A 27947-nucleotide genomic window follows, 5' to 3' on the forward strand; every position below is an offset into this window, starting at 1 on the left:
GTCCCCCAGCCCTCACACTGGGCACCACTAGACACTAACACAAGATCATTTAATAACTGTGTTTTCAAATTGTGCATGTGTATTGTGTTGTGTGTGTGTGTGTGCGTGCGCACGTGCGTGATTTCTGCAGGTGCTACGCTGCATATTTTATAATAAAATGCATGGAACTTTCATCCTTTATTGCGACCCATGGTGTACTCCGTGCATTTGCCTTTTTTCCTAATGCAAATCAAAACGAGACTAACTTAGAAAGTGCTATAAACGATAAAATACTGCACCAGTGTTAGGTATTCCCAGCAGTGTTATCATTCCTAGTAGTAGAATATATGACACGTAGGCCATATGTGTCATAGGTCAGTGAGTCTTTCACTATGAACTGCTGTTGATGACATTTTGTAGGATCTGGACGGGCCTGGAGAAAAGAAATATAGAGCAGAATATAGACAAAATTGCAAGATTCTCTAAGTAGGGGTGTCCTCACCCCTAAGTTGTATTCATTAATAGTGTGTCCAAGGCGACAATGCAAGACTCAGTGCCCAGAGATGTTTCCTATTGTTAATCAACAATTGTGTGGGATTAATACTAGCTCCGCCTTCTTTTTCTTAATTCAATTTTTAAAACTTTCAATTTTGAAATAATTAGATTTACAGAACAAAGATAGTACAGAGAGTTCTCCTATACCCCTCACCCAGTTTCCCCTAATGTTAATATCCTACACACCATGTGATAATTATCAAAACTAAGAAATTAACATTGGTACTATATTAATAACTGAACTACAGACTTTATTCAAATTTCATCAGTTTCCCATGAATGTCTTTTTCTATTCCTGGATTCAAGTGCATTTAGCCCCTTTTATTTTTAGTAATTCTGCACAAATAAAAAGATATATACAGGCATACCTCATTTTATTATGCTTTCCTTTATTGTACTTCACAGATACTGTGTTTTTTACAAATTGAAGGCGTGTGGCAAACCTGCATCGAGCAAGTCTGTCGATGCCATTTTTCTAACATCATTTGCTCATTTCGTATCTCTGTGTCACGTTTTGGTAATTCTCACAATACTTCAAACTTTTTCATTATTACTGTATTTGTTATGGTTTTCTGTGATCAGTGATCTTTGGTGTCACTTTTGCAAAAAGATTACAACTTACGGAAGGCTCAGATGATAGTTAGCACTTTCTAGTCGTAAAGTATATTTAATTAAGGTATGTACCTTGTTTTTTTAGACATAATGCTATTGCACACTTAATAGACTACAGTATAGTGTAAACATAACTTTTATGTGCACTAGGAGGCCAAAAAATTAGCGTGAGTCACTTTATTGCGACATTCACTTTATTTCGGTGGTCTGGAAGCAAACCCCCAATATCTCTGAGGTGTGTCTGTAGATGATTATCTGTGAATATCTGAATTGTGGTGATACATGCACACAATGACATTTTGGTGGTCTTTAAAACATTCTGAGGCCAAGTAAGAGCCTAGTATAAATTTGATCTTAAAATAATTATTAATGTTTTGCTACAGACATGATCCTCGACCTTGACTCCACATTGAAGTCACCTAGGACACCTTATAAAATGCCGGTGCCTGGGCCCTACCCTCAGAAATTCTGATTTAATTGGTCTGAGTGTGGCCTGAGCATCAAGATTTTTGAAAGCTCCCCAAATGATTCTCAGATGCAGCCAAGTTTGAAAAGCCCTGTTCTAGAGAAAGGGTAATGTTGGTGTAAATTACCTCTGCTCCCTCCCTCCAGATGCAGGAAGAGAAGCTGAGTTCACTCAAACTTTGAATGTTTGGGACCCATCAGGACACACACCAGGAACTTGCAAAGTTATAAACTCTCCCCAACTCCAGACTCTGGAAACCTGTTTGCAAACCAACTCAGAAGTTCAGATTTAATGTTTCCTTGAGTGCAAATAGAGTAATCAAGATTTTCATTTATCAAACATTGGTGTCCATCATTTAAGGAAAGTTATTTTTACATGTTATTTTCGAAATATTTCCACTGCTGTTTCAATAACCGAGTTGATTTTTTTTTCAGAACTCATGGTTCTGACTGTACAATTTAAATCCATAAAGCCCTATTCTTGGTTATATGATCTAGTCTCAGTCATAATTTTAATTTCCTCTGTTTTGGTGTCTTTACAAAAAACTATATTGAGGTGTAATTGACATACTAAGCTATACATATTTAAAGTGTGCAATTCAAGGAGTTTAGACATAGACAAACACCTGTAACACCCAAGTTTTTAATTTCTTTTAAATCTTATATTGGACTATAGTTGATTTACAATGTTGTGTTAGTTTCAGGTGTACAGCAAGGTGATTCATTTACACGTATAGATATATCTATTCTTTTTCAAATTCTTTTCCCATTTAGGTTCTTATATAATATTGACATATGCAAACACCTGTAACACCCAAGTTTTTAGTTTTTAAAATTAAAAAACAAATTGTTGACAGAGAATCCCATCATCAAAAGCAATAACTAAACAACTTTTAGACTATTCAGCAGAAGTTGTCAAACACACCCCAAGCTGAGGTCATGATTATGTAAAATATTTAAATTTGAATCTCTTCTTGTAAATGTTAAGGATTGTTTGTCAAATGCTGTAAATGAGTATCTATGTAAAAATACTTCAAGAAGTACTTAGGAAGTTGAGGGAAAAGGTTAAGAAACTCAGTTAGCCACTATTGCACATTTTCAAAGCCACATACAGTTAGAATGTATTTTCACCTACCAATTAAGAAAATGAGCAGTTCTTAACCTCTTATTTAATCACAGACCCCTGTGAAATTTCAGTTACATTCCCTCACCTCCACAAATGTTTACAAACAAAATAATTAGTGCTTAAGTTTTAGAGGGTTCACAGATAGTCTGAAGACAGAATCTAAGTTTAAGAACCAATTAAGGCTTTTTTTTTTTTTTTAGCAACATACTATGTCTTAATTAATTGAGTCGTGGATAGGTACTGTTTAGAGAGTGTGATTTATCTGGATAATTAAGGTCCAAAATGCCCCCAGCACACTGGAAATACATCCGTAGACCCAATGCCAGGACAATGGGGAGAATCCTCTGTCCTACAGTGTTCTTGGGTCCTGCATCCCAGGACTGGCATTGACTGAGACATCTGGAAAGGGTCTAGTTGATGAGCATTTCCCAGTCATAAGCTAATGTACAATTTAAAAAATAAAGTAGAAAAACAATTGTCCAATTGCAGAAGAAACCTCCACAAGATGCAGCCCTGGGAATGTCATTCATTTAGAAATAGGTTTGGGATTTCCATTCATTAAATGCTCTGTACCATGAGACTAAGGAGAAAATCAATGACTACAGCCTCGGTGCCTGGGTTGTAATAGCTGCTTCTGGGAACACAGCATTCAGCGTTCGTTACCCCCTCGGAGGCGGCCTGCGTAGACCCTCAGATACTGCGGAAAACAACAGAAACTTCTGTTCAGTAACTGGAAAGGGGCTTTAGCAGAACTCTTCCTGTGTGCAGCTAAGAGAAATAAAAAAGCATGAGGCAACCAGAGGGGACCTTAGAGATCCTGGCTTTCTCCTGACCTTTTCCTTCCCAAAGCGAGTGGTACGGGGGCACTCGGATCCTGGACGAGGTGAATTCTCATCGAATATGGAGATGGTTTAGTTAAGGCAGGAGCGGTGTCTGTACGTGGAGGGCAGTCACGGCACCAACAGCAATATTGATCTGTGGGGCTTATCTGAGGCCAGTGTATTCACTTCTTAGCAAATGTTTATTTAGCATCCACTGTTAAGCCTGGAGATACAGAAGTAACTGGCCTTTGACCCCTTGGAGAGCTTGTATTTTTAGTTTAGGAGGTAAATATTAAGATAGAGTGTAGAGGGCTTCCCTGGTGGCGCAGTGGTTGAGAATCTGCCTGCCGATGCAGGGGACATGGGTTCGAGCCCTGGTCTGGGAAGATCCCACATGCCGCGGAGCAACTAGGCCCGTGAGCCACAACTACTGAGCCTGCGCGTCTGGAGCCTCTGCTCCGCAACAAGAGAGGCCGCAATAGTGAGGGGCCGGCGCGCCGCGATGAAGAGTGGCCCCCGCTTGCCACAACTGGAGGAAGCCCTCGCACAGAAACGAAGACCCACCACAGCCATAAATAAATAAATAAATAAATTTATTAAAAAAAAAAAAAAAGAGTATCAAATACACTGGATCAAATGTTTAAAAAAAAAAAAAAAAAAGATAGAGTGTAGAAGGTACTAGAAAAGAAAATTTGGGATAGCCTTCAGAGGACATAGTGGAGCAAACAATTCCTCCGTATAATAAAAAATTAAAGGCATAAATTCAGATGGACAAAAGAGCCCATGATTTAGTCATCTGGGCTCGCCAGTACATTCCTCACCTTTATCTGTGTGCGTGCATCTCTCTTGCAGGCTCTCTCTCTCTCACTCATACACTCAACATATCAATACTTGAAAGCCATTATTTGAGGGATTCTAGCTAGATCAGTATCCCTGAGCTGTCCTTGCTGAGCACACGTACTTCTGATTCAAAGACACTGAAGAGCAATATCTTCTAACTTTTGAAGAACTCCCCACCCCCTCTCTCCATCCAGTGACATCTGTAAGAATTTCATCTCTTGTTTAGACTTTCTTTGGCAGCTCATTCCATACGAATCAGCTGTCTACAATAAAAACCTCTGAAGGCACAGAGTCTCATTCTACCCTGGGGTCCAAAAAGTGATGGGTTCAGATAGACTTATCACACACCTCCACCCTCCAGTGACTTTCTGAGAAGAAAGCTCTCCTTAAGGCCATCTCTATTGAAGGTGCCAATGCTTGGACCAAAAATCTATTTGTATTATATGTAGAAGCTAAAAGCAATCTGTTAAATAAATGCATCCAATTTCTGTTGCCTTGAAGCAACTGCATATTTATTACTGACCTAACAGTTTGACCTATTGCCACCATAAACCAAATGGGGGGTGTTATCTCGATCAGCTTTAAAGATAGTTATCAGTCAAGCAATAACAAAAATACCCTGAGGGTCTGCTGGGACTGGTTTTTTTTTGTTTTTGTTTTTTGCTTTGTTATCGGCAAATGCACTGATGTGCATTCTCAAATGAAAAATCAATGAGATAATGAAATCCAAGCTATCGGGGATCTCTTAGTTAAACTGTATAGAGAAAATGCTTCTTTTACTCTTTGCTTCCCATCCCACCCTAGCTTAAAGGAAAAAGAAAAAAGAGTTTTGAGGAAGAGACCTGATGTCAGGAACGTGAGGTGTTACATATGAAAGAAAAAAATCCCAGACAGAGGAATCCTTGATACTGTTGGGTGTAGGAAATGTGACTTTGAACCCAACGCAATCAGCAGAAAATATTTTAACAAGTTGGAAAGTGGTGGCCTCAGAACTGGGGTTTTTAATCCATCTCTTAGCTTTTGCCTAAATATTGGGCAGTTATCCTGAGGGACCTGGGGTGGGTCACTGGTCCCTCAGTCTTTCCCTTTGTAGCACCTTCAGTGGAGAGATTTTTTTACAGGCACATAAAGTGGAAGGAGCGACTTCCTTCCACCTGAGGGTCCCGGGACTCCAGGTGCAGGAAGCCCACCTCCCCGCAGATATTGGAACCCTGCCTCTGTCTGTGTGTGTGTGTGTGTGTGTGTGTGTGTGTGTGTGTGTGTGTGTGTGTGATGCCATCCCTCACAGAACTGGGGTTGAGGAATCCAAGTAGGGCACATGGGGGAAGGAAATTCATTTTTCTTCCAAGGCCAACTATTCGCTTTAGGGGGAGTTCTGGCCTCCTTGTTCTTTCTGTTTTTTGACCATTTTCTCACTTTCTAGTCATTTCATGGCTTGATCAGTGCTAAACTAATATATGGCTGGGAACCAAGGAATTCGTCCCTAGACTGCTGTTCTTTTAAAAAGTTGAGTGTAGGGAATGAAATTACCTAGGGAGGGGGGATCCATCTACCTATTTGTCCTCTGATAACGTGGATGAAGAAGATGGGCAGTGAGCAAACCCAGTAGGGTGGTATCCAAGTGCTGTGCATGTCTGTGTCTCTTCAAGCAAAAAGTCCCCATTTTCAGGTTCTCCACCAAGTGAATTATGGCCCCCAGAAGCCAAGTCAAACCCCCAGTGGTCTGAGTGGTCAGAAATGCTGTGCCCTTGGGGTGGGGTGAGGATTTCTCAAGCCTGGCCCATTGACTGATCTTGAGAGCACAGGTAAAACGTTCCATCTCTCAGTTCCTCCTTATTCCTTGAGTTTGGGACCAGAGGAAAACCACTGAGCACCATTCTAGTCTGTCCTTCTTGAGAGGATCCTTAAGAGGTTATCTCACCAGACTCTTTATCAAGAATTATTGCAAGGCAAAAGATTAAAATTTAAATCTCCATGGTCATTGAATGGATTTCTGTTCCGAGTTTTTGCATATTCTGTATATATTTGGCCTCATTCACTACAGGGCCAAACTAACAGCCAACGTTGTTTCCATCCCCCCTGTGACCCTGAGGCCACACTCTGAATCACTTCCTTTATGTAACTCTCACATCCCAAGCCAACATTCTCCCTGTCCTTAATCACCCCGGGGGCCAGTTACCAGAGAACCAGGGACAGCTCTTATGCCTCAGGGTCCACCAGGATTGTTCAGACTAGCCAATCCTAAGCTGTTCCCCCTGCCTTTTCCACAAAAACCCTAAAAAAGTCTCTGGCCTATGTCTTCCCCATATTCCTTTCTGCCTTATGACCAACACTGGTGCTTCTCCTCATGGCCCTGCATGGTGTAGGTGCCTCTCATTTCCAGGAAACTGTGAGGAACATTAAACTTTCCCTTCAGTGGCATTGACCTCTCTGTGTTGTCACTCAGTCACTTTTATAAATTAAGATCAGGGCACAAATCAGCTGCTTTTGGAGGTAGTTATCCGATCAATGAGCAAGTACTTTCGAGTCCGTAGTATTTACCAACTGCTGTGCTAAGATCTGGGGATGATTTTTTTTGTTTGTTTAATGTTGAAAACTTACAACTTAGATGGAGAGACAGGTCATGTTTTTTAAATAACTAATTGCACAAGGCAGTGCTAAATGCCTTGCAGATGACACAAACCAGAAGCTCTGGAGATGTTTGAAAGAAACCCCAGACGTAGGCAATCAAGGAAGACTTCACTAAAAGTAAGACTTGAACTCAGCCTTGAACAATGGCTATCATTCAGATAAAGAGGATGGAGAGACTGTTCCAATGAGGAGAAACCGCATGATCAAAGTCCTGGGGTGAGTGTGCATATGGCGTGTTTGCAAGAGGCTGAGCACAGAGAGAGAATCCTAGGAGATTTGGGACATTTTCAGAGGCTGGAAAGCAGGGGCTATGGCTTATTACTCCCCAATAATGAGGTCGTTTGTCTTACCTTCCAATTAATCAAAAATGCACATGCTGTTACCTTATAGGGTAGATTTCTCTGTGTTTTTCAGATATAATAAGTCTGTTGAGGAGAAGTGTGTACACAGAGTAAGTTCCGTAGACTTCGGGAAGTGCAGCAGCAGAGGTGTGCCTGGGATGGGTGCCGTGTGAGTCCAGAGGAGGACCCACAGCCCAGGCTGGTGTGTGGTGTGAGGGAAGGGGTGTCGGGGAAGGATTTCTGGAGGAGACATAGGAAAGCTGGGTCTTGAAGGATGGGCCAGACTTCGCTGTGCTGTGAAAGAGAGGAAAGGCATTTTAGGCAGAGGGAACAGCATGAGCTAAGGTGCAGAGGTTTGAAACAACATGATCCCCGAGGGGCATTGTCGGCATTCAGGTGTGACCAGAGACAACAGCAGCCTCCAGGCCTTCTGTTTCCAGATCCCATGTCCCATTGGACGAGAATTTATCCCGCCTTTCTGGAAGATGTTTGTCCAGTCGTTTTGCTTAGAAAACTTCTTTTTTCATTCTTTTTTTACCCTTACTATACTCAGAGAAGAGTCACCAAGCATGAAACATAAAGTTAGTACAAAAAAATTTTTGTCTAGGTGAAAATTCTTGGAGGAGAAAGAGGCCAGGTTCCTCAGGCGGACACTCTTCCAAAGCAGCTCTCATCCTCACCCCTAGAGCCACAGGTGTAGGCTTAATTAAAGAAGGGATTTGCTTTTTTGTGCAAAAGGTGGAGTTTAAATGACATCTCAAAATGACATCAAAAAAGAGATGGAAGCCTCTAGAGTGTTCTCTAGCTTTCATTTTTTGGAGGCTTAGAGGAGCAAACATTTTAATACAATGATGCAACAGCTTTTGTTTAATAAGCGCCAGCCTTTCACACAGGTATCTATGTTATAAACATCAGTGTTACTCAGCATCAGGCCCTGAGGAAATGTTGTGCAGTTGTGTCTGTTCGGCATGAGCTTACTAAGTCAAGGCGGTTATAGGACTCTGAGACCTCCAGGATGATGGACCGAGATTGGGGAAGGAGAGGAGAGGAAAAGGACAAGGGTAGATTGCTCTGCTTCTACTTGTTCTGTGATCCTGCCTTGCTCTTCAAAGACCAACCTCCTCAACTTGACTCCAAGGCCTTGGTCACCACTCTCCAGCCTCATCCCTTTCTACTCTCATGACACAAAGGTTTCTTCCCACCTCAGGGCATTTGCACATGCTGGCCCCGCTGCTTGGAAAGTGGTTTCCCCTTCCTCTTTGCTTTCCTCTTGTCATTCTTCAAATCTCAACTCAAACGCCAAGCAGTACTTCTCAGACCTCAGGACTAGATCAGGTTCTTACAGGTTCTCGTAACTCATCGTCCTAATACTATTAGTAATTACATAATTGTGGAAATAGTTGCTGAGTGTCTGTCTCCTAACGAGAATATAAGCATCAGGGGAATAGGGACTGTGTTGATTTCACTTACTGCTACATCTCCAGACCCTTATTTGAAGAAGGTGGTCAATTAATATTTATGGAAGGAGGCAGGGAGAGAGGGAGGGAAGGAAGAAATAAATGCAGAAGTGACCCCATTTATATATCATCAGATATTTCCGTGGTTCACTTTAAAATAGCTTTAATGAGTTAAAGTTGACATGCAATAAACTACATAAAGTGTACAATTTCGTAAGTATTGACATACGTCTACACCCATGAAACCATCACCACCATCAAGATAATGAACATCTCCATCCCAACCAAAAGTTTCCTCGTCCTCCCTGTGATTCCCCCCCATCGCCCACCCCCAGGCAACCACCAATCTCCTTTCTGTCACTGCAGATTAGTTTGTACTTTCTAAAGGTTTCTATAAATGGAATCATACAGTCTGTACTCTCTATTGTCGGGCTTCTTTCGCTCAGCATAATTATCTTGAGATTCGTCTTTGTTGCTGTGTGTATTAATAGCTCATTGTCTTTATCACTGGGTAGTATTCCATTCTATAACTCAATCATAATTGGTCCATTCCCCCGTTGGTAAAAATTTGGGTTGTTTCACGTTTGGAGCGGTTACAAATAAAGTGAACATCTGTGTGTAAAAGCCTTTGCGTGGACGCCTGCTTTCATTTCTCTTGGGTAAATACCTAGGAGTGGAGTGGCTGGGTGGTATGGTCGGTGTACACTTCATTTCTAAAGAAACTGTCTCTGATTCACTTTGCACCCCATCTGCTTCCAGCAAGATGTTGTGAAGATTGCTAACATGTTTCTGAAGTGTGTTTGGAGGCCTTCAGGAGAAAAGGCAGTCAGAATGTGGTGGTTAGGGAATTCAGGACAAGAAAGAGAGTATGATTGCCTTTTCATTTTAGTGCCATTGAGGAAATGGACTGGGGATCTCAAACCCCCGACTTTGACTGTCATGCAGTATCTCCCGCTGACGCAGTATTCCCCCGATAATTCCCTTGGGTTCTGCAAATACTGAGCACTTAAGAGTGAGGCAGAGGGCCACGTTTATCTGTGGTCCGGCATGTTTTGCAGCACATATACCTTCGTCCCAAGAAACTCCGGCAAAACCCAAAGCCCTAACCCACTGGTCTCTCTTTTCCTCAGGGGACACTTAAACTGGCTTCAACTAGATCGAAGAGTCTTGGAACACGACTTCCCCAAAAAGTCGGGACCAGTGGTTTTGTACTTTTGTGTCAGGTATGTACATTGGGTATCCATCCTTTCGCTTTTTTTTGTTTTTTCCCCTCCTTTGTCAGAAAAGTCTGGGAGGGTAGAGCGATCCAAGAAAAGGGAAGTCAAGTTTGTCTTGGTTCACTGCCAGGAGTAGAGGTTGTGGTATAGCTTCATTCCCAGCAGATGTAAACACAGGGCGTGAGTGTGTAAGGCATGTCGGCGTGTGTGCGTGGACACACGTGTTTGTGCTCTGACAATAGGATGCTTGTGTGGAATGAAAATAAAACCCTTTTTTTTTGCTTTTTTGCGGGGGAAGGAGGGCATATATCTCAAAGGAAACTAAGTCTCTGAGAATAACACAAATCCGTGGTTTCTTTTGGCGGCCTTCAAAGCTACATAGCAAAAGTCTGCGTATTCTTTCCTTCTGTCACAAGTGCTGCTTGGCATCTTGAAACTTGCCTGTTTTATCCCAGATAGGAATAGCTGAAACCCAGCAGCAAACCACAGATTAACGCATTTCCCACTAAGGGAGGCTATGGTGTAATACTATATCAGAAACAATAGTCATTTTCTGTTCATTAACGTACTGTAAGAAGTTTTATTTCGTGACTGCAGGTAACTGTATGATTCTTATAGCTCATATTTGCAATAGTCTTATGAAGTCAACCAGGCTGACCACTTGGGTTTGCAGAAGGTTGTGTGAAGCCAGAGGGGGATCATGTCATGGGTTCAAGGGCAAAGTACAAATCGTGCGTAGCAAAGCCAGGATCTGAGCCCCCAGATCTGGCGGCTCCCTGAGCACCCAGTCTGGGGAGCCATCAGGCTGTTTCTGTCTACACAGCTGCAGAGGTACTTGGGTTCACATGTCTAACCCTTCCACTCAATGCATAGACCCAGCACTTTTTAAAAATGGGAACAGAAATTCAACAGCAGGACACCAATGCTTCACAATTCAGTTCCTACTAAAAAGCACAGCCAAGAACACAGTTTTAAGCGTAGCCGTCCTGATACAGCAAAAGGCAAAAATCAGAGGTAAAGGGTCCCTTTCACAGGCGGGAGTATGTGTCATTATCTCAGCTGGCTGAGTAAATTTAAACTTGCATTTAATCCCTTTTTGATTTGTTTAACAGCTGCAAACATAGCAGATCTAATCTTCGCCATTTCCATCCCTGATGGGCATGATTTCAGTGTCATCTTCTCTTTAATGGCGGCTCCTTTTTCTCAGATAAATGGAAAAGTCATCCTATACAGCCAAGAGGAACAGTAGCGCCGGGAGGGGTGGCGGCATCAGGGGAGACTCGGTTGCATTTAAGCAGGTCATTAACCCGCAGTGGGAGATGGGTGCATACACTTGCCATGGATCAGGCCCCCCTCCTTCGTGATGCTTTTTGCGAACATTAGCCAAGAAGAGAAAACACTGGGCTGGTTGCATATTAGCTGTTTTTTTTCAAGTGTCTGTTATGAGTTGAGTTATTTGTGGGTTTGGGGAGCAAGCCTTGGAGAAAAGCCTGGAACGCCGTGAGATTGCTGGGTTGAAGTGTTTGTGGCCGAGGTTCTGCGTGCAGATGGGTCCAGATCACTCCAAGCCAACGTCTCTCCATGGAACCGGATACACAGAGAACCGCCAAGGTAGATCCAGCCTAACAGTAGAGCTGGGGATGGGGTGACTGAAGACCCAGGGACATGCGTTTTCCTAGTTGGCCAAAGCAGGCGCCTCCCCAAATGCTCCTTAGGAAAAACTCTCCGAATTCACATTTAGGGATGGACATCTTACAGAAATACAAGGCAGGGCTTTCTCTAGCTCATCCTGCAAGCGGATCTTTCTGGAGAGCCCCAGGTTTCTATTTCCAGTGACCTCTTGGCCACCTGCGTACATCAAACTCAACGGGTCCAAAGCCAAATTCATCATCTTCCCAGCCACCCCCCACCTCCCCAAACCTGTGGTCCCATCAAATCTGACGTCGTTATCCATTCAGTTATATAGGCTTAAATCTTAAAATCTGTCCCCCTTTCCTCTCCCTCAAATTCTTACGGGCATTAATTCTCTGCTGCTACTTACGAAATCTGTCTCCGCCCTGCCTTCTCCTCTTTATTACGTGAACTCAGGCCCTCATCTTCTGTCACCTGAATTTTTACAACTGCCTCCCGGCGTGGGTGTCTCCCTGGCACTGGCCACGAAGGATCCTGGTTCCCGGAACCCCCGCTCGCCCGAGTCCCCACTTTGCAGCCGGCTGAACAGCATGGTATCAAAATACTGATAATTTGTCTTCTCCCAGAGAGGAAGCAGGTTCTCCCACAGGGGTGAATTCTGCACTTTTACCTTGATTTTCAGCCTGGGAAGAATTCCCAATTTATAACTCGGTGCCTTTCTGAGGATGCCTATAGGCTATTTTCTACAACCGAGTGGTATGACAAATTATCTTCATAAAAGACCCAGACCTTGGAATATGCTGGAGTCTCTAAAAGAGCTTCTGACCAGCTGGACTCTTTCCCTGTGCGTACACACTGACCTTTCTAAACAAGAACCCAGCTGTCCATCGCCCATGCATCCCTGAAGCAGGCTGGCTCTCCAGCCCCTCATCGCCTTTCTCCTTTCCTTTAAACATCTATATGTTACATCTATATAACACGTGTACAGTTACATAGGAGAATAAAAGCAAAATAGAACCAGCTGATAAAAGAGACCATGGAAAAGATCAGCTGCCTTAAGCCAAGATTTAAGAATTCATGGAGTGGACATCTTAACCCTGTGTCACCGAGGATCTACGTTTGGGCTGCCACCCAGCATAGCTTGTTACTTGGCATTTATATATTCTTCCGCTGCGATGCATATTCAAAACATCTGTGAGAGTGAGGGCAGAATTATGGCCTCCATTCAACCAATTAGGAAAAATAAGACCCAAATATATGAAATAACGTGAATTGGAACTCACAGAATTTTGCTTCATCCTCTAAGCCAGGAAATCAGCATTTCCTCCTTGGAGGGTGTGAAGCTGGCTGCAGGACAGTCTCAGAATGACAGGAAGGAGGGCTAAGAACCTGCCTTCACGGACCCGTTATTTAGCCTCACAGGGACTTGATCCCTGTAATTCTCATCAGTCAAGTGACCAGGAATGGTCACAGTGGCATCAGGGTCTTAATAATTACCTAAAAAGGAAAAAGGTCAGAGAAGAGGGAACTGTCCATTATTACGGATGAATTATCTTCACAACAATCCTTGAAACAGGTATTATTTTTCCTAATCAAGATAAGGAGATGGGGGCCCAAGATGTTTAGGTAGATTCTGCCCCCAGGCATGGCTGGTAAGTTATTGTATCTGTTCAGCCAGATCTGACCCCAGTGGTGGGGCCCCACCCCTTACACCACGTGGCCTCCGTCTCACAAGTGAAAAGTGACATCAGGATTGCTAACCAGAGAGCCTGCCGTTGCTGCCTGTGCGGCAGGGCCAGAGGACCCGAGTTGAGGTCTCTGACCTTGGCCCATCTCGGCTCCACGCTTGGCCACACCTGCAGCACCAGCATCCATCTGCAAAGGACAGAAGCCCCCACCTCTGGGCAAGAGGTGTCGTGGAGAGCAGCCCTCCCAGGCCTGACCTCGCTGCTCTGGAGCTACCCAACTCAGCACCATGACAGAGCGCCCCCTGCGGGGGACAAAGCAACCTGTAGTGCCAAAGCTTGGCGGCCCTATTGGAAACCACCTTGGGGGAGGAAGGGGCATCCTCAGTGGGAAAGCAGGCGTTTCCAGAAGCTGAGATGTGTGCTGTTAGTCCCACTTGAGAAAGACTTGCCATCTCCTGACAAGGGGGACGTCCAGTGGGGAAGCGTTCTGCCCTGCCCCGTGCTCTCTCCTCTTCTACAAAGAACACTCCTCAGTCCCACCAGCCCCTTTTTGTCACCCTGAGCTGCGTCACTGCTGGGCCTTAAGAACCAAAAGCCACTCTCATTTCAACTGTGAGGTGTCAACAGCTTTCTCACTTGTGAACTCCATGCTACGTACTCACCATTATCGATGGATTTGGTTGTTGATTCACGGATATTCATTGGCACTTGCTATGTTGCAGGTACCATTTGAAGAGGTAGGAAGAGAGAAGTGAACAGGTGAACAAGCACCATCCCCAGCTTCCAAGGTCTCTGTCTGTCTCTTACACACACACACACACACACACACACACACACACACACCCCTCATCCCATCTTCCGTGGCTGGTGGGTCCACCTGTCCTCCAGTTCCAGCTCCTCCCACCACCTCAGGGAGCTCGCCCCCTCTAGTCTCCCCTCCCTTTTTCTCTATCTTAAGCTGCTTCTCCACTGACCCCTCCCCTCCACGCCCCTCCATGGTGCTCCCACCCTCACAAAAGAAAATACCCTCCCTGACTTGTCTCCTCCTACAGCTACCACCCCTGTTCCCCCTTCTGTTCACAGCAAAGGTTCAGAAGGATGGACTTGCTGCCCCCTTTCCCATGTCCCATTGATCCCTCAGTCTCCAGGGGTCCAGCTTCTGGTCCCATCACCCCCATGGTCACTGGAGGTCTCCGGGCACCAAATTCCACAGGCGCTTCTCTGCCCTCCCCTGTCTGAATCAAATAATGCCATCATCTTTCTGCCCCCAACTCGCTCTTCTTTCCCTGACACCTCCTTATCTCTGCGATGGACACCACCACCCATGCAGCCCCCCAAGCCAGGAACTTGAAAGTTGGCTTTGACGTCATCTGTTGTCTCCTACCTGCTCCCTTCTCTGGCCTCTTATGCATGAACTCTTGTTTTCATGTCTTTAAGAGCTCCATCCCTTACTTTCCATGCCCACCCTCCCTGGCTATAATTAGGGCCTTCATAAGCCTCTCCTGGTCCTGAATCTCCTTGTTCATCTCTGCTTCTGGTCTTGGCCCCTTCCATTCTATCCTATGTGTTGCCACTGAGCACCTTTCTAGAATTCTTATCTGATCCCCTACTCATGGTGTTCCTGGCTTTCCATTATCATGCTAAGGCCGCCCTCCGCATGTCCCTTGTGACCTGGCTTGTGCATGCCCGTCCAGCCTCATCTCTCCCCACTTCCTGCCCCCTCACACACATCCGTTACAAGCAGCCCAGTGATCGGTGTATGACCAAGATCGAACTCAACGACAAGACCCTTGTTTAATGCTGTGAGGCAAGCTCCCCAAACTGAGAACAATGACCCTCTGGTAGTGTCCACCAGGCAAGCTTAAGAAATAGGTCGAGAAAAAATAGAAGGAAAATATGCCTACCCACCCAAGGGAGCCCCTCTGTCCTTTTTTTTTTTGTAGATACAAGTTTATGCTCAGGACGATTCCTCCATGTCTGGGCTGTTCCTTTCATTGTGTATTCTCCAGCCATGTCCTTGGAGCTCTGGTCATCAACAGTGTTTGTAGGAAAATAAATAGAGATTAGATATGTCTCCTCAAACTTAGAGTTTCACAAGCAATAAACAAAAGTGAGCTACAGAAAAGAAAAAAAAAAAAAAGAGAGAGAGAGGAGATGCCAGGAAGCTTTAATCTGGGAGAGGGGATTTTACAATTGAGTTCATGACCTGACTGTTGGTCTTTCCTGGCTGATTAAGACAGCAAGTGCTGTTTCCTGTCACTCACGGTAACAATGATGGCATGGATCTAAAACGAGGTGCCTGCTAACCAGAACTTGCTAGATCTCAACTGGGTGTCCCAGTTAGGATTTGCAGCACTGTGGAAATTCTCAACATCAGAGATACTTGGCCGCAGAAACTCACAGCAGTATTAATTATCCTTCTCATTACGATCGCTCCTTTTTGCTACCAAAAGCAGGCCTTCCAAATGTGACATTTGTGTTCATTACAAAATGAAATCACTGGGCCATTTAATTAACACTTGCTGTAAATAGTCAGTGATTCCCAAGTGCCAAGGGGTTGGATGTGAGAGGGGGGAGGAGGAGCGAGGGGGCCCCGTGGAGGAAACGTAGCTGATGTCATCTTGCTGGATGGTGTTCAGTCTGCCGCCCCCTGACACTTCTACACGTTAAAGGGGACCAGACTCCCCAAGGCTTCAGAGCCTTCAGTGTTTAATATGCTCAAACATGTAATAGCATAGCACATATTTATTCCTACTTAGACCTTCTGATAATATATCCTCAGATTAGCGTCATCTGGGTCAGGTTGGGTGTGGCATCAGTCATGGTACTGAGCCAGCTTTGCCCTTGGCCTAGAGCACCGTTTCCTTTGACTCAAAAAGAAGCCCTAAGGGACTTCCCTGGTGGTCCAGTGGTTAAGATTCCGTGCTCCCAATGCAGGGGACCCAGGTTCGATCCCTGGTCAGGGAACTAGATCCCACATGCCACAACTAAGAGGCCGCATGCTGCAACTAAAAGAACCCACATGCCACAACTAAAGATCCCACATGCCTCAACTAAAGATCCTGCATGCCACAACTAAGACCCAGCATAGCCAAATAAATAATTAAGTATTAAAAAAAAAAAAAAAAAAAAGAAGCCCTAAGATTCAGCCCTACTGGGAATTCCCTGGCAGTCCAGTGGTTAGGGTTTCACGCTTTCACTGCTCAGGGCCCGGGTTCAATCCCTGTTCAGGGAACTAAGATCCCACAAGCTGTGCGGCATGGCCAAAAAACAAACAAAAAAGATTCAGTCCTACTAAATATGCTGAAGAGCCTGTTTTAAATAGTAGGTTTTATTATTATTCAGGTACTTGGGGCCAACAAATCAGGAGATGACTGCCATTGAAAACAGAGATTGCTACTCGGTTCCCAAGAGGAGGGGGTACCCCATGCCAGGCAGGGCCACATGGGGAAGCACCAGGCTCGGCCAGGAGGCAGAGGGAGCGAGGGACCTGTGGGCACCAGCCTTTATTGTGGTTTCTGCAGGAAAGAATGGGTGAGGCAGGGTAAGCATGCTTAGGATTGGCTAGCTTAAATAATTTCAGCAGGCTTTGGGGCATGTTACAACTGTCCCAAGTTATCCAGCTGCTGGCCCTGGGATGATTAAGGTAGGTGGATAGCGGCCTGGAATGTGAAATCCCCATAGGGGAGGCGAGGAAGTGTATGTGGGTGCTGGATTGGCTGGTCTGCCTGCAAAAGGTGTGCTCACAGGTGAATCCTTTACCATCTTTAGGAATTGGCTAAGCCTGGGAGGGGCCGTCCCTCCAGGGTCAGCAAGGCCCCAGGCGTCAAAGCATCCAAAACACATAGTTAATACAGAATCAGACTTGGAATTGTCCACACAGACCCTCTGAACCTACGAGACATCATTCATTTCCTTAGGTTTACCCAGAGACCTGGAATTTCCTTTGTGAACCCGGTCTTTGAGGAAGCCCTCTGCGCTGGTAGGTAAGCAAATGCAACATCGCCACCTACTGCCCAAAGGGAGGACCTTTGACCAGGCTCTCAGGAAAATCCAAAGAAACAGAACTGGCATCAAGACTTTGAACACACACCGTCAACCCTCCCCATTTCCCTAGAAGTGTCTTCTCCAGTAGTGTGCGCTGGGCCTCGGTGTGGGATTGAGACGTCTGAGGTCTGTTTTTCTCTGGGCACTTTTGACTCACCTGCTCCCTAGCGCAGATGGAAAGTTCGGGATGAATTAAATATCCAGGGTTACAGAACAATAATATGACAGGCCTGGAACTCACAGGATTTCCCAGGCTGTTTCTTGGTGATAAAGGTTAACAGGAAACTGCTTTCCAGTTTCTTTCAAAAGGAGGTGATTTTTTTTTCCCGTCCATCTCAGAATATGCTTGTTATTTCCTCCACCTTCCTGTCTCTTGTGCAGCCAGGGAACAAATACTGTCTCAAAAGGCATAGAATTTGCCATCTCGCTTCAGTTTTCCATTATTCGAGAGTTGGAAAGGGAAGTATTACTTTTTTTTCTTAATATGCTGTTGAGGAGAAAATGGGGGGCAGGGGGGCAGAATGTCTTCGCTCCTTAATTCTCAAGAATTAAAGCAAATGGGATCAAGATGTAAGGCATGGCTTTGAAAAAATTAAGTTATTTCAGACCCAACAGCTTTAGACTCAGAATTATTATTCCAGAGCTAAGGTCACTGTCTGGCAAACTCTAGAAGCCTCTGCTGTTCTTCTGGCTCTAGGATTGAAAGTCAGCAGCAGCCCTGCGTGAGCAGCTTTCCATGTTCACGGTGAAAGAAGGGGCAGAGGGACCGGGGCTGGGTTTGGAGTATAAGACCCCCAATCATAAATGGTCTGGGAAATCATTTATTATTTTTTCTCCCTCCTGCATTGTCTTCATCGCCCATTTCACTGTCCAGTAAGAACTCCCACCAACGGTGTGTGGAGGGGAGAACAGTTGAAAGCGTCTTTCATTCATAGAACGTTAAATGTTGGTGCCAGGCTCTGGATTAGTGCTGGGGATGCACAAATGAATGAGATTTGGTCCCAGCCCTCAAGGAGTTAGCAGCCTACTAAGAAGGCCTCTCAGGGAACAGAAAATCACGGGACCACGGGGCCACGGGGCCACACAATAAGCAAGAGGGAGTCACCGGAGCCCAGGGGAGGAGGCCTTCTGTGGGGACCGTCCGCAGAGTCAGCGAAAACTTGTGGTGACCCTGAGTGAGGCTGAAGGGAGCAGGAGTGAGCTGGGGTGTGCAGGAGGATGGTTCTGGAAGTGAGAGGAATAGCTCGGACACAGGCACAGAAGCAAGATTGATGTGTAATAGGCCACGCCTGCAGGTCGCCCAGCTGAGCTGGCTTTGCTCTGACCCACCCAGAGCCCCATCCTGAGCCTCTTGTCACCCTTTCCCCCTCCCCTCCTCTGCTTCCTTTCCCTTCCCTTCCATCTGTCTGCCTTCCTTCCCTCCTTCTGATTTTGCTATTCTGACTACCCCTTGCCAAAAACTTTACAACGGATGTAGACTTTTTAATTACATCAAATTTAACTTACAGTCGGTTCTCCATATCCACAGATCAGATGTGAAACCCGCGGATATGTACTGACTGTATTGCACCATTTTATTTACTTTTTTAAACTTTGTTTGTTTTAATTTATTTATTTTTGGCTGCGTTGGGTCTTCGTTGCTTCGCGCGGGCTTTCTCTAGTTGCAGTGAGCGGGGGCTACTCTTCGTTGCGGTGCACGGGCTTCTCATTGCGGTGGCTTCTCTCGTTGCGGAGCATGGTTTCTAGGCGCGCAGGCTCAGTAGTTGTGGCTCGCGGGCTCTAGAGCGCAGGCTCAGTAGTTGTGGTGCACAGGCTTAGTTGCTCTGCAGCATGTGGGATCTTCCCGGACCAGGGTTTGAACCTGTGTCCCCTGCATTGGCAGGTGGATTCTTAACCACTGGACCACCAGGGAAGGCCTCCTGCACCATTTCATATCAGGGGCTTGAGCATCTGAGGATTTTGATATCCTGGGGGAGGGGTGGGTCCTGGAACCAATCCCCTGTGGATACCAAGGGAAAACTGTGTTTTGCTTTGAGATGTAGAATTTGCTACTATATTTCACGTCTCCATTATTAGGGGAGTGAAAGTAGTACAGCTTTACAATCCCTCTGAGATCACCTCAGACCCTTTATGGAGACCTCCATGACCTAGAATACTTGCTCCAAAAGCTGGGGGCAGGTGCATTTTTTTTTTTTTGGTAGGGAAGGGGGTGGTTGTAGAGATCAACCAGCCAACTCATTCCCAGGCTTTGCATGAATAAAGACTATATTGTAATTTCCAGAAATTTTGTAGACCCTCCATGATGGTAATTGTCAGACTAATATCTGTGGATTGAAAATATCTACTAATCTCTGAAGTTACTCTGGATTCAATTACAAATGTAAATGAACCTGTGTTGTATTCATCACGACAGCCTCTGCACACATCTGTAAAATGGTCAAAGAGGTTGTTTACTTAGTCTGTAGACAAGAGGCTGCAAACTGGGGGGCCACGGGCTTGCCCAAGCCTACACACACATTTTGTTTGCCTCCCAGTGTTGGTGTGTTGGTTTTGCTGTCGTTGTTGTTGTTTTAATCTGAGTTAGGTTCCAGTATTTGAAAGCAGCAGACTTCTTAGGTGGGGAACTGCTGACCACGTCCTGCTGTCTTTTACAGACTGGCAAGCAGAAGCCCAGCAAGGTTATGGGACTTGCCCTGAGTCACACAGCGCTGGGCCTAGATCACTGGGCTCTCGGCTTCCTCCCCAGGATTCTTTCCATCACATCGTAACGCTGTTCTGGACGATCATAGCACTTGTTCCTTCTCATTTCACCTCCTGCCCCCTCTTGGGGCCCCCAGTTCCCATGAGGCAGGTACCCAGTGCCCTCCAGGGGTTGCCACCCCACTCAGAATCTCTTCCCCTCCAAGGCTCTGCGTGCCAATCATTTCCTTCTCCCCTCTCATCACAGCTCCCTCAGTGCAGCTGATCCTTAGACAAGTACAGGTGCCGTACCTAATTAAGGAATTGAATAAACTCCACAGTCGATGTGTAAAGGATCACTGAATGTAAACTTAAATAATTTCAGCATGTGTTGTCTTGAAAAAAATCCGTAAGTTTCATCTGGATAAAAAATCCAATTCTCATTTGGCTTCATGTGCATGAATATCACGGCTTTTAAGAACACCAGCCACAGCTCTCGGGATGTGCAGACATCAAAGCCCACCTTGCCATCTTCACGAAGATCTGTTGTAACCATCTCAAGGAGAAATAGGGCCCTTTTTTCGATTAAGCAGAAGAAATTATCTTTTAAAACTCCAGCTCAACAGTGATTAGGACAAAAAGTAATGCAGTGGAAACAAATGACATTATAAAAAAATTGGAAAGCAGGTAATGAAAAAGGAAGTAAATGGTCAAGTTCAAGTTTACTCTTAGAGGTTGATGGCAGGCCGGCTCTTTGCTATGAGAAGGGCTGTCAGTCGTGATGGTCCTAACCCACGGTAAACGAACTTGAAAAGCACTGTTTTCTCCCAAAAAGGAATGGTGGAAGCAATAGATGATGCCTTTTTCTTTTGTTCCTGTTGGATTGGGAGTCCTTATCCTCAGGTCAAATCGTGTAACTCAGAGAACACTTGATTTTCTGCCTGATTGGTTGATGCTTCTGTAGTTCACTGGCAATTTTTCTCTTCCAGGTTCTATATAGAGAGCATCTCATACCTAAAGGACAATGCCACCATAGAGCTCTTCTTCCTGAACGCCAAGTCCTGTATCTACAAGGTAAGAACTTCTTCTTCCTGTTCAGAGTTTTCCGTTGAAATCTGAAAGTCTCCTTTGAAGCTGGGAATCCCAACTTGCTGCCTCTAATGCGATTTTATTGATTAGTAGAAGTAATTTATAAATTAATGACTATAAACAAATGAGAACTCTGTGGAGCTAAAGCTATCGGGTGTTCATAACGTGACTACTTCCAATCCCATCACTGTGTTGTAGCTCCCTGGAGGTGTTCCTTAGCTTGATTTTAGGGGTCTCCTGAACTTGGCAACTGTGGCCAAGAGAGGGAAACCCAGACCAATGTGACAGATGCACTAGGTCTCACAATTATAAATGAACCTCTTATGACCAAATGCATATATATTTGATCGTTTTTGGATGTTCTGGAAGTATCTCTCAAAAGGATGCTATTGGCACTTTGGGTGAGACAATTTTTAATTTTTTTTATTGAAGTATAGTTGATTTACAATGTGTTAATTTTTGCTGTACAGCAAAGTGATTCAGTTATACATGTATATACATTCTTTTTCATATTCTTTTCCATGATGGTGTATCCCAGGATACTGAATATAGTGCCTTGTGCAACAGTAGGACCTTGTTGTTTATCCATCCTATGGATACTAGTTTGCATCCGATAATCCCAAGCTCTTACTCCACCCCTCCCCCACCCCCTCCCCCACCCCCCTCCCCCTTGGCAACCACAAGTCTGTTCTCTATGGGGTGGGACAGTTTTTTTACCATGATAAAAGTTACCATGGTCTCCATTGATAAGTGTACAGTTCAGTCGTATTAAGTACGTTTACCTTGTTTTACAACCATCATCACATCCATCCACAGAACTCTTCATCATACAGAACTGAAACTCTGTACCCCTTAAACAGTAACTCCCCATTCTCCCCACCGCCAGCCCCTGGCAACCTCTATTCTATTTTCTGTCTTTATGAACTTGACTACTCTGGGTACCGCATGTGAGTGGAATCACACAGTATTTGTCCTGTTGTGACTGGCTTATTTGACTTAGCATAATGTCCTCAGGGTTCATCCATGTTGTAGCCAGTGTCAGAATCTCCTTCCTTTTTATGGCTAATATTCCATTGTATGCAGTTACCACGTTTTGTTTATTCATCCACCAGTCAATGGACACTTGCGTAGCTTCCACCTTTTGGCTGTAGTGAATAATGCTGCTGTGAACGTGGGTTTATAAATATCTGTTCAAGTCCCTGCTTTCAGTTGTTTTGGGTGAATACCCAGAAGTGGGATGGCTGGATCATATGGTAATTCTCTTTTTCGTTTTCTGAGGAGCTGCCATCCTGCTTTCCATAACGACTGCACCATTTTATATTCCCACCAGCAGTGTGGAAAGGTTCCATTCTGCACATCCTTACCCACACTTGTTATTTTCTGGGTTTTTGTTTTTGTTTTTTTTTTTAATAACAGCCAGCCTAGGAATTCCCTGGCAGTCCAGTGGTTAGGACTCTGTGCTTTCACTGCTGAGGGCACTGGTTCAATCCCTGGTCGGGGAATTATGATCCTGCAAGTTGCACAGTGCAGCCAAAAAATAAGTAAATAAATGATAGCTATCCTAGTGGTATTAGGTGGTATCTCACTGTGGTTTTGGTTTGCTTTTCCCTGACAATTAGCGATGTTGAGCATCTTTTCGTATGCTCTTTGGCCATTTGTACATCTTCTTCACGGACACGTCTATTCAAGGGACGGTTCTTAATTGAGTGGGACAGTCCCTTGCATCCAGTTCCCCCATATGCTTGTAGTGTTTCCTTTCATTGGATAACCCCAAATGCCCACAGAATCCAGCACACACCCCGTCCCGGGGGAGAGGGGCTTGCAGAATACCGCTCCCCCCCCTGGGTTGAGACCCAGAACTAGGAGAATGTATTTAAAGTAAACACCCACTCTGCACCCGCCCCCCCAACACGCCCCCTCCTGTCTCAGGAGTGCAGCCTTAGGTCAGCTCATTAATGACCAGGGAAAAGGACGGCTGATACTTAATGCCCGTGGCGCCGTGGTGGGCTTGGTGCTGAGTGCTTTCTGTAAGTTGTGTGCTGCATCTTTGCACCATCTCTGAGATGAAGACTATTCTTTATCTTAGTTTTCCCTGTGAAAAAGGGGAGGCGCAGGGTGGTTACGAGATTCACCCAGGGCTGCATATCTGCTGAATGGCAGAGTCAGTCAGAGCTGAAGTTGGCAGCCTGATTCCAGATCACAGATCTCACCCACTGGGCTGCACTGTGCCCTGGAGGGCAGACTCTCCTTAGAGAACTTCAAAGCCAAGTACACCTGTTGTAACATGGTCAATGGCTGTATTCAGAGGACATCCCACTGCCTGTATTTTCCTGTTTAACTAAACCTAGTTTTGGGGGATTGCAACAACTGACTACACATTAAAGCACACACACAGGTGAAGCGGTCTGTCGGCCATCACGTTTCCTTCTGGAAGTTCTTCAGCACATCACTGCACAGAATAGTTCCACTGAATGCAAATGTTCAAAATCATGGAGGGCGTGGTAGTGATCAAATTCAGTTCTGTGAAAGAACCTCGCTTGGTGACAGCTGCTGAACCAAGATTTAACCTGGGCTCAAGCCCAGAGCGCTCAGATTACAGTATTTGGGGGTTTTGCTGAATGGAAGAACAAAGACGCTGCATGTAGTTCCAGGGACTTGCAAATGTCTTCCTCTCTCTAAACGCTCATTTTCTCATTATAAAGTGGAAATAATAATACCAGTCTTACGTACCTCATAGGTGGCAAGCGTCTCTGATGGTGTTTGTTTAATCCATGTGAAAGCACTTTGGAAGAATTCAGGAATAAAAAGTGAGGACTGTCCACCAGGGGGCAGACTTGGGCAATAAATGCCTGGGAAGTTGCTGATGGGGTGAAATCGCCCTCAACCCCAGCAAGTAAAAAGTTGCCCCAAACTGTGCTTATACAGACCCCTGGGTTAAGGGAGCAGACATGGTTTTTCTCGGAGTTGTTCAGTTCAGTCTCGTCACAGATGCTAAGCTGAAGGTGAAGATTTCAGTGCTTCTGAACATAATGATCACAGAGGACTCTGGGACTAATGGGAAATTTTTTAAAAAAATCCCCAGAACTAAAGAGGTGATGCATTTGGAGCCAGCCACATTGAGGGTCCAGGTGCCCACAGCCATCAGCCTGCCTGCTGACCTGGGTGGTGTGTGCCCTTCTAGAACCCCAGCTGTCTCTTCTCAGCATCTGTCCTGGAGCTTAGTGAGTCGCGTCAGTGAGCCCGAGATGGCTCTTCTGAAGGTTACATAGGAGACAGAATCGCGTCACAAGGCCACCCGTCTCCTTCCCGTCATCAAAATAATATTTTCATTTGCATAAGTTGACACTTAGAGTCTATAAAAATTGTTTCACTTATCTTACATTTTTTGAGGCTTATGAGTGGGATGGAATCGTCATCTTTACTGAGGGAGGAAACCGATGCTGGAGAGATTTAGTAACTTAGTGAAAGACAAGGAACCAGAAGTGGTGGAACAGGCTTGGCACAGTTGTAAATATGTAAAGATGGCAGAAGGCCCTGGAGCAGAATGATTGTGATTAGGGGTTTAGACTCCGTGGCTCACAGACTTGGGTTCCCTTCCTACCTCTGCCTCCTAGCAACTGCAATAAATGTGGACACCTTCTGTGACGTCTCCAAGCTTAATTTTCTTCTTCGGTTGAACAAGGATATTAAAAGACCCAACCCACCACCTTCCTGGGGAGATGAAGCGAGATAGACGTGAAGGTGGTTAGCACCCAACCAGGCACGTTATTAGCTCCCGCTGAGATAGAATTGCTTGCTTGGAATCAGATCTGAGTTCATCTTGGCTGCGATTTTCTGTGTGCTGCCCACACTGCCCTCTGGCACTTTGGAGGCCTCAGTGGACCTGAGAGTGGTGCCAGACACGTAACCGGTAGGTGATGCTGATACCAGCTGACCCAGCACCCTCCCTGTGTCTTGGGGAGCGATTCCTACAACGTACTAGAATCTAAGTTGTTCGGATACCATAAGCTGTTTATTCCTGCTTCCTCCAAGTCCTTATTTTATTCGCTTTTTTTAACGCATTCACATTTATTTTTATCTAAGTAATATATGCCATGGTTTAGAAGCCACATGGCTCTAGGAGGCTGTTTATGAAAAAGAGCCCATCTCACCCCTCCCTGCCCCCCGTCCCCCCACCCCCCGCAACTCCTGCCACTTCCAGCAATTTTAGCTGTTTCTTCTGGTATTTGCCTCTCTCTGTTTCTAAATAATGGGCACAGGGTGTTATTCCTTGATTTATCCATTTTTGATGTACTGAATTCCTCGTAAGGTAGGTGAGGATTGAGGTCTCCTAAGCAACCACCCACACTTTCCTTTTCCCATTTTCCCAGTATGGTGATAGCACAGTTCTGGGCAAAAGCCATACCCATCAGCATTACATTATTATGACTAATCCAAGTAGCCTCCTAAGGTTGTGATTCCTTTTTTAGACAACCAGTTATTTTACCTAAAGGTAATAATAATTGCCTTGCTGTTACTTGTTTTAGTTTCTATGTACCCATCATTTTTTTTCCAAAAGCTACAGATTCCCAAATGTCTACTGACGTCAATTTGCATATGCATCAGATAATTCATCCATTCCTCTCTTTAGCTTGGTTTTTGTTGCTGCTGCCTTTGTTGTTTTTCCAGGCACCTCCCTTTTAGAGTCCTCTGTCCTTCTGTTCCTGTCTGGACATGGCGTCATTCATAGACCTCAGCCCAAGGTGCCCCTTTCCTGTCCCGTCTTCCCTTCACCCCAGCTCTGGACTGGGTGCTTTGCTTCCTGGATCCCGAGTCTTCCTGTGTTTTGTTTTACACCACTGTTTCACTGGAGAACATCCTGCAGTAATCCAGAGAAACTGTATATGAGAAGTAAACTGTTTGGGTCCTTGCATATCTGAAAAAGCCTTTGCTCTACTTTTATATCTGGTTAATAGTTTGACTGGATGTGGAAATACAGAATGACTTCTCTCGGAAAGTCAAAGGTGTTGCCTCAGAGTCTTTGAGAGTTGCTCTGGTGAAGTCTGTAGTCCCTACACTGTATGCGGGCTCTCCCCACCTCCATGACCACCTACGGGATCTTTTAGGATTTCTTCTTTATTTCTCTTCATCTGAGGTTGCAGGATGGTGCGCCCTGAAGTAGGTCTTTGTAAGCCCACTATGTTGTGTATTCAGTGGGCGCTTACAGTCTGGACATTCGTATTCTTCAGTTCTGGGAGGTTTTTTGTATTGTTTCTTTAGTGATGTCTCTCTGTTTCCTCTGTGCTCTCCTTCTGGAGCTCCTGTTACTCAGATGCCGGGCACAGCCTCCTGCTTCGATCTCTGGTTTCTCCTATTTTCCATCTTTGTCATTTTGTTCTACTTTCTAGAAGATTTCCTCAATATTATCTTTAATCTCCTCTATTGACTTTTTAACCTTTGCCATCATGTTTTGAATTTCTCAGACTTCCTTCATATTATCTGATTTTTCTTTATATACATGTAATCCTATTATTGTCTTTGAGCCTAATATCCTCTTATCACTCCAATAATATTAATTATCATGCATGTTCTGTTTCCTTTGTGTTTCTTTCCAGTTCTTTTTTTTCTGTTTATTTATTTTGGTCTCTGTCTTTCATGTAGGAGGCTTTCCATCCGTATTTAAGAGTGAGGCACTCAAAAGCTCCAAGTGCCCAGGTGGGGGTGGTCCTCTGTAGCTGTCCCTGTGGAGTGTCCCAGTGGCAAGCTGTTTCTTTCAGTGGGAACCCCAAGTATCAGTGCTTGGTGACTTTTCTCGTGGCTTTTCATTGTCTCCAGAGGATGTAATGTCTTACTTCCCTCCTGGGATGTCTCCTCCCACTTAAGGGTCTTGGGGACGGAGTGACCTCCATTGGGGTGTAGGCCCCCTTTTTAATCCCTGAGCTCTCGGTCTACTTCATCCTAGCTTCCTACGCATCATCTTCTCCAGAGAGCAGACCTCTGATCTCTTCAACAGCACAAAAGCGAGGAAAGGTGTTTTGCTTTGTTCATTTGTTTTGTCATTTTCCGCAAACCACGAATGCCAGCTCTCACTTTCCACTCTTCACCAGGAGATAGAAAGCAGAACTGCAGTGGATTTCTCTCTCACTTCTCCTTGCTTGACAATCCCCCTATTTTCTACCAAAAGAGCAGGAAATTACAGTCATAATCTGTCCAAGATGCAGAAAGTTAGAATCTGGTCAGGAACGAGCCGGGCTCTACTCGTCTCCTTTAAGTGGAGCAGGAGGAGGTATCAAAAGGGGTCATCGACACCCCACGTGGCCGCTGCCTTCACCAGCATTTCTGTTGTGTTTCGACTCATTCAGGGGACGGGGGGGTGATGGAAAGGAAACTTATGACCAAGGGATGGATGAAACTCATTGAGAAATGTGTGTCTAGTTCTGAGGAAAACTCCCATGGGAAGTGAGCCTGGGATGATGTGTGCTTCCTGGGAAGCGACATGGGAAAGCAGAGCTCTCCTGCCAAGTTTTCCATCTGGCCGTTTCTCTCTTGGGATGTGGCTTCCTCTGTCAACCGGAGAAGGCCCATCAGTCAGCCCCGTGGGGGGCAGTGGACTTGCTGCGCTGGAGGGGGTGCTGGGGTGGGCGTGGACCCTAATCTCAGCACTTCCACCGCCTTCAGGACTGACTCCTGCCTGCTCGGACTTCTCCACCGGCAAAGTGAGCTTGCTGTCAAAATTAGGCACCACAATAATTTTCAAGAGCTCTGCAGACAACAAGTGCTAGGTCATAA

The 27947-nt window shown here is 45.1% G+C and overlaps 1 protein-coding gene across 10 annotated transcripts in view; it reads left to right on the forward strand.

The window, feature by feature from the left end:
* FRMD4A (FERM domain containing 4A) overlaps positions 1 to 27947 on the forward strand; it is a 474406-nt gene that overhangs the window by 330846 nt on the left and 115613 nt on the right. For 9 of the 10 annotated variants that reach the window (XM_057544411.1, XM_057544410.1, XM_057544409.1 and 6 more), the window contains exons 4-5: positions 9958 to 10050; positions 21080 to 21164. In XM_057544411.1, coding sequence (XP_057400394.1) covers positions 9958 to 10050; positions 21080 to 21164 — 178 coding nt within the window. Of the gene's footprint in view, positions 1 to 7136; positions 7246 to 9957; positions 10051 to 21079; positions 21165 to 27947 lie in introns of those variants that run through there. The other variant, XM_057544416.1, reaches the window with a different exon arrangement.

Source organism: Balaenoptera acutorostrata, chromosome 3 (assembly GCF_949987535.1).
Source record: "Balaenoptera acutorostrata chromosome 3, mBalAcu1.1, whole genome shotgun sequence".
Classification (NCBI taxonomy): domain Eukaryota; kingdom Metazoa; phylum Chordata; class Mammalia; order Artiodactyla; family Balaenopteridae; genus Balaenoptera; species Balaenoptera acutorostrata.